This window comes from Crassostrea angulata, chromosome 1, assembly GCF_025612915.1.
Source record: "Crassostrea angulata isolate pt1a10 chromosome 1, ASM2561291v2, whole genome shotgun sequence".
In the NCBI taxonomy this organism is placed as follows: Eukaryota; Metazoa; Mollusca; class Bivalvia; order Ostreida; family Ostreidae; genus Magallana; species Magallana angulata.
In genome coordinates, this window is record NC_069111.1 from 33,296,982 (window position 1) to 33,311,800 (window position 14,819).

Consider the following 14,819-nt stretch of genomic DNA (forward strand, 5'->3'; position numbering starts at 1 on the left):
AATGTTAAACCATGAACTTGTTGCAAAACTTAGTTATTTTGGTGTTTACTGATCATAATAACAATTCCTCCGAAACCAAAATTAATTAGTGAGAAAGGATTCCAATCTTCACAAAAAGCAACATAAAAGAAAGTTCATATTAGAAATAAATAGGTTTATTTCTTTATTATTTATCATCACAATCTAAAAGTACAGTCACGATTTGGACGGAAGTTGGACAGATCACACTCAACAGTCTATCAACATTAAATTAAACATAAATAGGAGTGTCCATTTTGAGGACAGGTGGTGTGACTACACAGGTGTGTGACACAGGGGACAGGTTTGACGATGAGAGATCTCCGACTCGAATGCTCGGTGTTTACACGCACTGCACATCCAGAATTGGTACTCCATCAGGGGTCGACCCGTCACGATGCAGGCAGGGAACTTGGTATCACAGTTTGGACAGGAGAAGGACCTATTGAATGAAAAATAAATTAATAGAAACGCACATCAATGTACACGTATGACACGAAATAGTGTTGGCGTCACAACACTACACTAAACAACTTGTGTATTTTAAAAAAAAAAATTAATATTTTAATCAAAATATAAGTTATGAAGCAGGCTGCTATCAAACAACTTACGAGTCTGGAATGCTGGTGGCACAACTGGAGCATTCCACTTTGTTATTACGGCTGTCACGGGGACCATGTCTACAATAATAACAAGCATCACAAATACATGTAAAACATACAGCTATACTTTCTTAAAAATAAGAGATTTTTAAGCTTAAAGATATGGAGCTACACGCTTACTTTGTGAATATCTCTAATGCAAGCTCCTCATACGACAACCTCTGTTCTGGAGTGAGAGATTCCAGGGTCTCTAGCTTGATGAAGGCTTTGGAGCAGGTCCCAAATGCTTTACAAGCAGAGGCTGCCAAAGCTGTAAAACAATACAGTGCCAAAATCAGAGAAGCATCTAGATGTAACTGGTATTTTGTTTATGAACCATGACACTTCCATTTTGATGAATTAATCATATGCTGAAGGATTAAACACAGCTTAGTATTGCTATAATGAGTGTCCAAGCTTTACTGTGGTTTCATTAATTTTCGTGGGTATCAATTTTCGTGGATTTTCTGAAAACCACAGTTTCAAGAATACGAAATTTCGTGGCCAATGATCCTATCAATATAAAATGTTAGTTGAAATTGAACTTCAATGAACATTTAATTTCGTGGATGAACTTAACAAAGAAATCCACCAAAATTGGTATTCAACGAATATTGATGAAACCACAGTATGTATTCGAGTCTTGATGAGATGACACAATTAAAACTTAACCACAAAATACTTTTTAATACAGAGATTTCAATTATTCTAAATGACTGGCTACTCCAATATCTTTGACATATTTGTAACATGCATCACTGGAAGGTGATAAATTACTGGGAATCTAAAATAACAGATACGTTTGAAGAACTTTACATCTATATGCCATACCTAAGAGAGAGTAAATGTCACACGGATCAATAATGTCTTCATAGTCTCTCAGGAACAAACAGGTTCTCATTGATGCCTCCACGTAACCTAAATCAAAAGGGAGAAAAATATGAACTGTTTTCATATGCTGTACCTGCACATGCTGTCAGAAATAAACAACAAGATATCTGTGAGCCAATGCTCACTAGTGATACCCCCGCTCTGATGTGAATATGCAAAATAAGCAAAGTCGACATTTAACAGAAAGCTGGCATCCTATTGGTACAGAAATATATCCCACAATATGGCATGCCTAAACAAATAGTGTGTTAAAATTTCAAGCATCTGCGATAAATAGCTGCTGAGAAATCTTTGAGGAAAATTGGTTTGAAAATTTTTGCTAAAAAAAAACAAAGTACTCATTACACAGGAAGTTGAAGTCCAATTGGTACAAAAATACATCCCAAGATATGGCATGCCAAAACAAATCCTGTGTAAAAATTTCAAGCATCTGCGATAAACAGTTGCTGAGAATTCTTTGACAAAAATTTGTTTGAAAATTTTTGCTAAAAATAAACAAAGTCGTCATTTAACAGGAAGTTGACGTCCGATTGGTACAAAAATATATCCCACAATATGGCATGCCATAACAAATAGTGTGTTAAAATTTCAAGCATCTGCGATAAATAGCTGCTGAGAAATCTTTGACGGAAATTTGTTTGAAAATTTTGGCTAAAAATAAACAAAGTACTCATTACACAGGAAGTTGACGTCCAATTGGTACAAAAATAAATCCCAAGATATGGCATGCCAAAACAAATACTGTGTAAAAATTTCAAGCATCTGCGATAAACAGTTGCTGAGAATTCTTTGACGGAAATTTGTTTGAAAATTTTGGCTAAAAATAAACAAAGTCGTCATTACACAGGAAGTTGACGTCCAATTGGTACAAAAATACATCCCAAGATATAGCATGCCAAAACAAATACTGTGTAAAAATTTCAAGCATCTGCGATAAACAGTTGCTGAGAATTCTTTGACAAAAATTTGTTTGAAAATTTTTGCTAAAAATAAACAAAGTCGTCATTTAACAGGAAGTTGACGTCCGATTGGTACAAAAATATATCCCACAATATGGCATGCCATAACAAATAGTGTGTTAAAATTTCAAGCATCTGCGATATACAGTTGCTGGGAATTCTTTGACAAAAATTTGTTTGAAATTTTGGCTAAAAATAAACAAAGTCGTCATTTAACAGGAAGTTGACATCTGATTGGTACAAAAATATATCCTACAATATGGCATGCCATAACAAATAGTGTGTTAAAATTTCAAGCATCTGCGATAAATAGCTGCTGAGAAATCTTTGACGGAAATTTGTTTGAAAATTTTGGCTAAAAATAAACAAAGTCGTCATTTAACAGGAAGTTGACGTCCAATTGGTACAAAAATACATCCCACTATATAGCATGCTTATACAAATACTGTGTAAAAATTTCAAGCATCTGCGATAAACAGTTGCTGAGAATTCTTTGACAAAAATTTGTTTGAAAATTTTTGCTAAAAATAAACAAAGTCGTCATTTAACAGGAAGTTGACGTCTGATTGGTACAAAAATATATCCCACAATATGGCATGCCTATACAAATATTGTGTAAAAATTTCAAGCATCTGCGATAGATAGTTGCTGAGAAATCTTTGACGAAAATTTGTTTGAAAATTTTAGTTAAAAAATAAGCAAAGTCGTCATTTAACAGGAAGTTGACGTCCGATTGGTACAAAAATATATCCCACGATATGGCATGCCTTAACAAACACTGTGTAAAAATTTCAAGCATCTGCGATAAATAGTTGCTGAGATAAATGCGACAGAAATTTTTGTTACGGACGGACAGACAGACGGACAGGCGGACGGACAGACAGACACACAAGGGTAAAACAGTATACCCCCTCTCCTTCGGAGCGGGGGTATAATAAATCAATTGTCAAAGCTGTAAATGCATTGTATATTTTAAGCGACATTCTGTTTTTTCCATAATTTATTTTACATTATATATAGTAATATATAACACGTTTTGATTATTTGTTTTCATAATACTAGTTATACATGTATGAAAATTTGTACTGCATATACAAGCTTGTATTCTGATACTAACTGCACCAACTCAAACTTAACAACAACTACCAGTACTTACCAGTATTTATCCCCCCCCCCTTCCCAAAACACATCACTTAATTCACTTTATTGATACTGAAGGTCCCCATGCCCTAAACCTCAGTCCTACCTATTCCTTTACATAAGACAAAGGTAAACAAAACAAGTCTCCAACAGCTGTATACCTTCATTGAGCTGTCTCTGGGCCAGCAGGTAGAAGTGGTAGGCCTCCGCTCCTCTCCAGGCATTGTCCAGGAGTTTACTGTCACTGATGGCTGTAGCATCCTCCTCCAGGAAGCCAGCTAGGGCTGAGGCAGCCTGTAAACATGTTTACAGTGACAGTGACTATCAAATTATGCTGTAAATGTCCTCCTCAAGCATCAATTGATTCAAGCCTATTCCTCCAAACATACAGAGCTGTTTTTATTGAGTTTTTTAATTTCCCTCTACATGCATATACCTAAGCCAAGAGCATAAATTTACGCAAAATTCCTGACATTACTTTTCAAGATATTAGTTTATAATAAATTAATCTTATTTTCATTTTAAAATGTGATTGTTACCATTCTTTTATCCTTGACTTTTGACCTGGAGGTCATTTTCATCTGTTCGTGATACTGTTCAATCAAAAGACCTCCAAGGACAAACATTTTCTTAATCAGCACAGGTCTAGCCTTCTTCTTGGCTTGTTCATTAGCCAACTGTAATAGACAAAAACATCTCTTATAATCTAAGTTAAGATTTTTTTTCTCAAACTGACAGCTATTAATTTTGTTTTCCAACATGAACACAAAGATCATGTATAATTAAAATTACATAGGAAGAAACCAGGACATTTTTAAAAGGAATGAATAAATTACAACCAAATTAATTCTAATCTAATCAATGAATCAATGATGCCAGTATAATCAAAATTGATGTGAATGTCCCTGAATGGTTTCATTGAAACTGTTCGTTAAAAACAATTTCTTGTGACTGAAAATATTTACAACCTTGATGCAAGTTCTATTGTAAAACATACCCATGTAAATAATCACTGATAAAAACTTATTTGCAACATTTACATGTTAATGACATCCTACAAAATTGAGTTGATTAAATGTATATATACAATATTGACCTTAAAAAGAAGTTTGGCAGCGTTCAGGAAGTGTCCTGCTTTACGGTACAGCTCTATAGCACTGACTATCTTGTTCTTCTCCAGTAGATGAGAGGCATACTTGGCTAGCAGTGAGTCTATCTCCCTCACATTGTGGGTCTTGGCCAGCTCTATGGCTGTATTCCATTGGTTCAGGTCCACACAGCTGTCTATGGCTTTCTTTATGTGGTTACACTACAACATTTACAATCATATCTTAATGCATTTGAAAATAATGACACATCCAGGTAATAGGTAATTTTATGACTGAAGTAACATTTCTGTTTTTTATTTTGCTTTTCATTTTCATTTACAATAAGCTATTTGTGGCTGCAAATATTCATACAAGATTTACATGTACAATTTTTTTTTTAAAGGACTATATATGATAAGGGCCTAAAATGGCCCCCTAAAATGAACATCATCATTTTACTATCATTCTTTGTTTTCTTAGTACAGATATGTACGTGACGTGCTTACATAATAATCATTTTGGTTCAAGTGCCCACAATTTAGAAATATGACATTGTAAAGACAACCTTTTCCTGCCATTTTGGCATTTTTAGCGTAAAACAGCTTGTTTTCAAGCAGTTTTTCCTTCTGAAAACATAGAGCGCATTCTTGAACAAATAAAATATTTTAATCAGAGATGTATCTAGCCAAGACTAATAAATGACAAAAAAATTTTCCTTGTTCAAGCATGCGCTCTATTTTCCCATTCGTAAATAGATAAGAAAAATGTCAATTTTTGGCTGATTTTGATTGAATTATAGAAATGGCGTCACTTCTGACGTCATATACTGCCAGTGAGTGCAAATAAATCAAATAAATAGATGAAAAATATATTTTATATCAACTCTTCTAAAAAAATTAGTTAACATTTTATTGTACCGAAACACTTTAAAAAATGGCGAATTATGGGGGCCAAATTTAACTCTTACCATATATAGTTCTTTAGATTTATATTTTTCAAACTTAATTACATGTAGACATAATTATGTAATGTTCTGATATGATATCAAATCACCTTATATTAATATAAGAACACTTGTATTAAGATTTACAAAATAAATGCTGAATAGCAACCTATTGAATAACTCACCCTTGTGAAGGCAGCCACAGCTTGTTCACACATCCCCACAGTAACAAACATGTGTCCGATCTCCTACAAAGGCCATATACATGTAAAGTCCATGTGTAAAACATTGGCCAAAGACTGCCAACTGTACATGTCTCAATAAATGATAAGGCTTTCCAAAGAAGTTTTAGATAATATAATCCATAATAATAATAATAATCAAAGTTTGTTTCTTTCTATATGAAAATTTCTCCTTGAGCTATCTGTGTAGGTAACATTAGAATTAACTTTGGACAATGTTAAAACAGACACAAATAGATACATACTGGTAGAAGCTTGTGGTTCTCGGGGAGGGCCTGCACCATCTTCTCCAGGCCCCCGTAGTCTTCTAGGGTGTAGTAGCACTCCGCCAGTCTCTCCTGATTCCTGCCCTGTACATAATAGGTCACTGCTTGCTGCCTGTACACAACAAATCAATCACTCAAATTATATTAAGGTATTCTGATAATTTATTCTAAGGACTGAAAACAAAATGTATAATCAACTCTTCTTAAACTAAATAGAACAAGTAAGTTTTGCAAAATGAAAGCTTTACATGAACTCTACAGTGCACAGACCATTTCTGGCGGTCAGCATAGTAGTCCCCGATCGCGTTCCAGGCCTCCTCTAGCTGAACATCATCCCCGCCGGACCCAGTCTTTAACAGCTGTACCACACGGAACCAGTCACCTAGCTTCTTCCTGAGGCTGACAGCCAGGTCTCTACAGTGAGGGATAGAATACAATGTAATGCATGCAAGTCCAACACCACATATACATGTATGATAGGCAGAGCAGCAAGATTTATAGATAATAACACTTATACAAATATGCAAATATAGACCTATCAATCCTTAGACAAAAATAATAAACCTGAGGTTTGGGAATCACAGACCTTTAGCTGCGGACATGATTGATTGAACTGTTTAATAAATAATTCCAAACAGCAGAAGTACATGCACATTAACTGTATTAGACATTTTTCTTACAAAGATCTAAATGATCTAACAAACACACACTCAAACTGAGTCAGTCCTTTGATTTTGCAATAACACCAACTATTACAAAATCAACATGTTTTAATTTTGTATTAGATATAATTACTGCAAGTTACCTTCGGTCCATATCCAGGTACTTCCTCTCAGCCTCCTCAAACCTTCTGAAGTAGGCACACACCTCAGCTTTCTTCATGTTCTCATTCTAAAAAACAGTACACACATTTATCTACATGAATTTTAAAATACCATAAAGCCTCACTCTAATAAATTGTCATAATTTCAAATAAGTGAAGATTTCCACATAAACATATACATTAAGCACTGAGTGTTTAGTCACATTTTAAAAATGAAACAAACCTGTAAATTTCCAAGTCTTTTAACAAACTCAATTCCCTGGTAATCTTTACATCTCACGAATGCCTGTTCAGCTACTTTAAGATTCAGCTGCTCTAAAGCAGATTCAGCTAACAGTCTCCTGTAACAGAAACAAAAGCATTTCAAACTTAATTTAACACCAACATGTACCATGACAAAGTCAACTTCTGGCCTAGGTGGGTAGCATGAAGAAGTTTGGTGTAAACAAAATATGCATTAATACTTTTACATACAAATATTTATACTCAAATCCATATACTTCATACATGCATGTGGAAAAATTTTGCATGATCATGTAACAACTGTAGTTTTTGCACCGAACTGTAGAATTGCCAATACATAATGCATCAAATAACTACTCCTTCTAACAATAACTTCATGAGCTGTTTGCTTAATTAATACTAAGTTCCAATAACATTTGCAAAGTTTCTATACTGCAATAGACCTTTTGTTTAAATTAGCATTGATGTTTGATTACCAGAGTCTGGGATGTGGATTGTCCTCAATGAACTGCTGGGCATCATTGATTCCAACTTTCTCCAACAAATCCCGGGTATCTCTTAGAGACTGAAACAAATGGAAGTCAAATAACCTTTGATTTATTGATACTCCAGAAATATTTACAATCACATTGACTTGGTGTGCACAAGGTATTCAACAAATTTATAGGGCTCTCAATTGTCTAAAACTGGGACCGTCATATGGTATCTTTGAGAAACTGAATTAATGTGTATGATAAATTAATTTTGTCCTCAAAAATTAAGAACATAGATTTGTATATATAGAATGACAACTTTCTAATCATGTTTCATAGTATAACAAGAAAGATATACACATCAAACTAAACATATGAAGTTTGAATACCGGTATATAATTTTTTTCCTCAATATTCAACAAATATTCTAATTTTAAAAGTCCCAGCCTAAGATACCAAAATATGGTGTGAGAGCTCTTTTAAATAATCTACATTTCACCAGTCAATTTCACCTTGATTTCCATTTCTGCCATGTTGTCTTTGGTAGGATTTTCTGGGTCTTTCATGATCTCATCCAACAACACTGATTTGATCTGAAGGTCATTGAACTGGCAGATATATCCACTGCTCAAGATGGGTTCCTGTAGGTACATGAAATACCAAGATGTAAACATCCGACACACTAACACATGAGGAAACTCAAAATTCCTGTCACTCTCAATTCATTGTACAGTACATTATGCTATTAAGTGCTTACATTTATACTGAAACCATGAAAATTAATAATTTTCACTCTGCCTCATAATTTAATTTTTTAGAGCATAAACTTCAATTTCACATACATGTATGATGTACTGTAATAGTACACTGTATATTGGTAAGCCTATTGACAAGTTTTCCCTTTATTTACCAGGCACAGGTGTTCTACTGACAACGCACACTATACATGTTTATCAAATTATTGATAATATGTACCACAACATACACAAAGATAAAAAGAAAGAATAACATTGAATCGGGATATGCTAAGAGTTTTGTGATTTTCTGTGTGGTTCACATGCTTAGTACGTGCTTTGACAGTTAAAGTAAGGTTTGAGTGCAGCTTAAAAACATAACCTGTAAAACTGAACTACAATTAATGTCTATCAGAACACTGAAAAAATACATCATGCAGTCTTGGAATAAATATGGCAAAAATTCAGCTCATGTCAGTGGTAAATCAAAAGTGAGAAATGGAAAATTATGAAATAACACAAGATAGGTGCACTTGTTTTCTATTTACATGACTGTGTTACAAGTTATATCATCATTATTATTATATTATTTATATATGTTATAAGTTGCTATACAAACAAATATTGTAGTTTTTATTTTTAATTACATCAAGAAAAAAAACCCCTCAGTATTCCCTAATCATTTCATAATTTTAGTGATTTGTCACAAAAATGCTACGAGGACAGGGAGTTTGACCTTGAACTTCATGAATTATACATATTTCTCCCAGAGCAGATACAGTTAATGTTTTAAAAACTGTGTTTTACAATATTCTTCAATTCACATTATGCTTTAATAAACCAATCCCTCTTATCTAACTTTTAAAATTCTAACAAATGTCTCCCTTAGTAATGAATTTCACAATATTTAAATTTATCTGCCAGTGATGTCAGAAAATGAAAGAAATGTTTCAAAGTCAAAACCATTTACAATATAAAAGTATATACTGTTTAATGATATTTTGAGTGAGGTTGTATTTTTTTTTTTTTCAATAATGCAACTTATGATTCAGTTATGACAGATGGTCAGTGGTTGAAATTGTGTCACCTGTCAGACTCAGATGACCTAAAACACACATCTAGAATGGGATCTTAGAAGAAAAAGATCAGACTGTGAGCCATCTTCTGGTGTGGGTGACAATGCACTCCTTGTCTGTAGAGGAGAGTAGTGGATTATCACCCTTGGCTGGCAAGAATGATTGTGAGAGTAAATGAATATTAGAAAAACACTACATTTAGATATTTTCGAAATTTACAAAATCTACATCTTCCTAATTCAAATCTGTTTTCTCACCTTAGATGTCTATTGATATTTGTTTAATGAATAAATAAAAAAAAAATTTTGTATAAGTGGAAAAATGGAAATACCCGGTATTGTACATGGATAGTTTTTTGTTGTTTCTTGCTTGAATCTAACAATTATCATGTGCATATATATTGTTAACATTTGTTTTTCTGCTCATGTGTAATATAACAGTGGGAAGAATAATAGTAGTATACAGTGTAGATCTACTGTGGAATCATTTAAATTTGTGGGGGCCAATTTTCGTGGATTGCTTAAATTTTACAGGTTTGTGGGGACATAATATACCTTCAAATGGAAATATGACTTAATAACCATAATTTATTAATTTGTGGAGGATGTAAATTCGTGGATGAGAGGTACCCACGAATTCCACGAAAATTGAGCCACAACGAAATCTAATGATTCAACAGTAATTCCATTATTTAAAACTTGGATCATTTAAAAGTCAAGAGCTTCAGGATCTCTTTATGTTGTAATTATCCCAACTCCAAAGGTGTTTGTTAAAACATAAAGAGCGGGTCCTATCAGTAACCCTAGATATACCGAATTTTATGTTGGACTCCATAAATAAAGAAGGCAATATCTTATGTGAGTTGACTTTATCTTGCATTTTTCAGTTGACTTAAATTGCAGCAACTAATTTTCCTAACCTAGAATGAATTTGACAATTTAAACGCAAAGAGACATGAAAGGATTGGTTCATGGCGATAAATATTCCTGACAACATGGCTTTTGTGAACCTCGCAAAAAATTCTCACATACAAATAGATGCTGCTTTACAGTATCTGGCAATCAGATTACAGAATTAATGTATCACTGAAAAATAGCTTAATTGGAAACTGGAAAACTGCCACAAACTAAGCTTTGCCATATAAATCTAAACAAGCACAGGAAGACAAAAGCATTTTTACAATGAAAGCATGTTACAGTATCTTGTAAGCCTAAATATCTAAACTTTATATCGAATGAGTACATTGTCTTAGCATGATTTTTATGACTGTCACCTATATGCTTTTGGTTATAGCATCAGAACTTTACCTCAGGGTCCAGATTTCTGAAAATATACATTCTGGTCTTCTCTGTCATGGCAAACAGCTCAGGATTATCCTGAAATTTAAAGTTCAACTGTCAAACACTTTATCCTTTAAAGAAGTAACCTCATCTTTTAAAAATTCACTCCCCAAAATTTGATTTAATAGACTTCATCAATTGTGACTTATTATATTTAAATATTTTTTAAAAATTTTCATATGTTAGAAAGCGTCTTGTTTTACCTCGGCCCATCTCATATCCCAAACATCCTTTCTCTCAAACTTCAGCTGCTCTCCAACTATCTCTTTCCCATCCTGGTCAGTGATTCTTGTGTCAAGGTCAAAAAAGGTCAAGACCCCACTGATGTCAATAATGGCTAGTCGACTAAAAGGAAGTAAAAATGTTACTTAGAGATACAATAATCCCCTCCTCCCGAAAAAAGAAAATATTGCTTATTATTTAGGATCGATCAACTTTATGAAAGTACATGGAACCATAAGCTTTTATCAGTGTCTGAGAAAATTTTAAAACAATGTTTGAGAGAATGATGTGAAAAAACCCCACTAGGCCTTCTTTCACAGGTACATCATAAAATAAATTAACAGCAAATAAACATTGGGTTACACGAGCATTATATGACTTCAGATATTTTTATAGCAATTTTTTACTAATTCACTCATCATTTTACAGTCAATTCATTGGTTGGGATAACCTATTTAAGATTCAGTACTTATCTCCTACCTGGAGGTACAGTTAAGAGACAGCTGATGCGGTCGACATCCGATGGCATACTTGTGGGTCAAGGACAGCATAGGCATGGAGTATCTATTGATGGTACCAGATTCCCTCCCCTACAAACACATACAAGTAAAGTGTACTTATAGCAACAAGATCACATACTGTATTAATCATAACGTATTTATCATAGAAATACCAATGTATAGGAATCTTAGCGTAGATTTCTTTTTTCCCATCCTTACCACAATCAAAACTTTGTCAGAAGCACAAATGGCACACACAGGGTCTTCTGTTCCCTACAAAAAATGAATATGAAAATTGGAGATGATGTCTTAAATTGGTGATAATAATGATTTTTCAGTCAGGGTTTGCAGGTTTACATTACATCTTGACTACTGTAAATTTCTTATTTTACGCGAGTACTTAATTCCGTGATTCCGGTGTTTTGCATCAAATTGCGAGAATATAAAATCGTGAGCACCAATTTTTTGTAATGGTTTCATATAGCTCAAAACTGTGTGAAAAATAAGAGCGAGATTTTAAAATCAGCGAGGACTGCTTCTCGCAATTTTACACGGAAATTAATTCCTTGCGTTTAGTTAGGAATTTACAGTATAAAGCTTTAATTATGCATGCTTGTTTATTTCTGATCAAAAGTTTAATTGGGAAATAACCAGCATTTTTAATCAAAACTTTATTGATTCTGCAACCACATATAAGAATTTTTTCATTAAATGTTTGACAGTGTAAAGAAATGCAACTGGGAATTACATAAACATTTCATATGAATAAATACTGTACGGTGAACTTGTACTGGGAATTGAATCTGACCCAAAATCTTGCATAAAAATTTTGATTTCAGAATTTTCATGCATTTAAAGTTTTAAAAGATGTGCATAAAAATGTACGATAAAGTGTGTACATGCACAGTAATAAATTTGAATCAGGAACAAATGTGAATGACATTTCGCATTAGCTTAGCATGCTGCACACATTACAAAACCTAGAGTAACTCAATCCTTGCTTGTCAAGTTAACTGTAGATTCCTTATTTTACACAAGTACTTAATGACTGATTCAACCATTTTGCATCTAATCATGAGAATATAAAATCCTGAATATTTATCATAGTATAATTTTGTCTTCATTTGTCCAAAAAACAAGTTTCTAAAACCTGTGAGATGTGCTTCTCGCAATTTTATGCGAATAAAAATTTCTTTGGAAATATTATGGCTACAATGCTTCAGTTGTTCTAAAAAATGACATTATCTTTGAATACTGTGGATTTCTATGTACTAGTATTTAAAAAGGAATAACAATGTTAAAAATGAAATACTTTTTATCTTTTCAAGTACAAAAATGCTGAAGAAAACACAATAAAAGAAACTCTATGATCTAACTATTATAAAAAAGAACCATAGAAACAAAACAATATCAATTCAGGTTTTATATATACCTCCTTTGGCTAAAATATATAAAGTTTAACAGGTCCCTTATAGTTTCAACTAATTAACATGGATCTGCAATCTGCCAGTAATATTATATACATGCTGTCATTTTCACTAGCCCCAGTCTTTTTATCTCACATTCCTTTATATTTCCTAAAGACCTAAATCTACATGTGTTTTGACTAGATTTGCTGCAAAAACTTTTTCATCTCACGATATTCATCAAATAATTAAACGTATTTACTCTTCAGTTGCAATGATACTGCATTGAGGATGTGAGATCAAAAGACAAACCAAACATTAACATCGTAAATACACATGTACCGTTATGTTGATATATATTACAAAACACAGATAGCACCACAGCAGCCGTAAATTAAGCTAGACATAAAGAAACCAAACAAACGCCTTTTTATGTCAGTACCTTGTTCCGAAGGTGAAACCTCTGTCAACATGTAGGTACAAAAACTTTACAAGTTTTAAAGATTCACCAGAAATATAAAAGTCAAAAAGTGCTATTTGGGGAATAATCTTTACTTTGTATTTGATTAAAGGCATCATATATTAAAATTTATCTGTTTCTACACTTAGCTACAATAATCAAGAAATAGAGGGGTAAAGAAATTCATATGCATAAATAACAAATGTGTACTTGTGTCTCAATAAGCTGTATTACATTGTATTGCAGGAACACATCTTATACAAGAGGCCCATGGGCCACATCGCTCACCTGAACAGCAGTTCCTTGTAACATTACATTTCGTAGCATACGCTTTTTCTATTTTAAACATTGAACCCCTTTCTGGGGACCCAGTTATGGTCCAAGGTTAATGGTTGGCTTGAACAACATAAATAGTAACATAGGAATGAAAATGTGAAGCACTGCGGTGGGACCGCACGTACACAACCTGAAAAACTGAACATAGCAGAGTTCCACTTCAAGAGGAATAACTCTCAGACTGTACAGAACACAAGAAAGATAACTCTTGGTTCCACTACATTAGAGTTTACACAATTTGAGGATCCTTGCATAGTAATCTCACAAACTGTAGCATTATAGTTCTCGAGAAAAACTTTTTAAAAACATTTTCAATATATCCTTCTATGTTAAACTTTGAACCCCTCTTGGGGCCACAGTATTAGTCCAGTGCTAAAGTTTTAATTATTTGGAATCTACATTATTTAAGGATGCTTGCCTAGTTATCTCACAAGCTGAAGCATTATAGTTCCCTAGAAAAAGATTTTTCAACATTTTCCCTCTATATTTCTATGCTAAACTTTGAACACCTCTTGGGGCCCCAGTATTAGATTGAGATCACGGCTTTTATAATTTCGAATCTACACTATTTGAGGGTGCTGACGTAGTTATCTGACAAATTGATGCATTGTAGTTCTCGAAAAGAAGATTTTTAAACATTTTCCATATATATCGGTACTTCTACATTTAACTTTAAACCCATCTTGGGTCTCTAGTATTAGTCCAGGGGTCACTATTTTAAAACTGTCGAACCTTCATTATACAAGGTTGTATGCATGATAGTAATCTCACAAATTGAAGCATTGTAGTTCTCGAGAAGAAGATTTTTTAACATGTTACCTTTATATTTCTTTAATAAATTTTGACCCCATCTTGGGGCCCCAGTATTGGTCCGGGGGTCACAATTTTACCAATTAGGAATCTACATAAGCAAAGGATGCATGCATAGAAATTCCACAAACTAAAACATTGTAGTTCTTGAGAAGAAAATTTTTAAACTTTTCCTTTATGTTTTTTAAAATGTTTAAATTTTGAACCC

General features: G+C 33.4%; 1 protein-coding gene across 2 annotated transcripts in view; it reads right to left on the reverse strand.

The window, feature by feature from the left end:
- Window positions 1–137: 137 nt before the first annotated feature.
- Window positions 138–14,819, reverse strand: part of LOC128171758 (WD repeat-containing protein 35-like) — a 23,134-nt gene continuing 8,452 nt past the window's right edge. Inside the window, exons 15-33 of one of the 2 annotated variants that reach the window (XM_052837537.1) lie at window positions 13,448–13,468; window positions 11,819–11,872; window positions 11,580–11,689; window positions 11,081–11,222; window positions 10,845–10,913; window positions 8,240–8,368; window positions 7,731–7,819; window positions 7,235–7,352; window positions 6,994–7,079; window positions 6,459–6,602; window positions 6,168–6,300; window positions 5,866–5,928; window positions 4,746–4,958; window positions 4,189–4,326; window positions 3,811–3,943; window positions 1,491–1,577; window positions 801–930; window positions 630–698; window positions 138–460 (exon numbers count right to left, since the gene is read on the reverse strand). In XM_052837537.1, the coding sequence (XP_052693497.1) occupies window positions 295–460; window positions 630–698; window positions 801–930; window positions 1,491–1,577; window positions 3,811–3,943; window positions 4,189–4,326; window positions 4,746–4,958; window positions 5,866–5,928; window positions 6,168–6,300; window positions 6,459–6,602; window positions 6,994–7,079; window positions 7,235–7,352; window positions 7,731–7,819; window positions 8,240–8,368; window positions 10,845–10,913; window positions 11,081–11,222; window positions 11,580–11,689; window positions 11,819–11,872; window positions 13,448–13,468 (2,094 nt within the window). In that variant the 3' untranslated portion in view covers window positions 138–294. The remainder of the gene's footprint in view (window positions 461–629; window positions 699–800; window positions 931–1,490; window positions 1,578–3,810; window positions 3,944–4,188; window positions 4,327–4,745; window positions 4,959–5,865; window positions 5,929–6,167; window positions 6,301–6,458; window positions 6,603–6,993; window positions 7,080–7,234; window positions 7,353–7,730; window positions 7,820–8,239; window positions 8,369–10,844; window positions 10,914–11,080; window positions 11,223–11,579; window positions 11,690–11,818; window positions 11,873–13,447; window positions 13,469–14,819) is intronic. The other variant, XM_052837545.1, reaches the window with a different exon arrangement.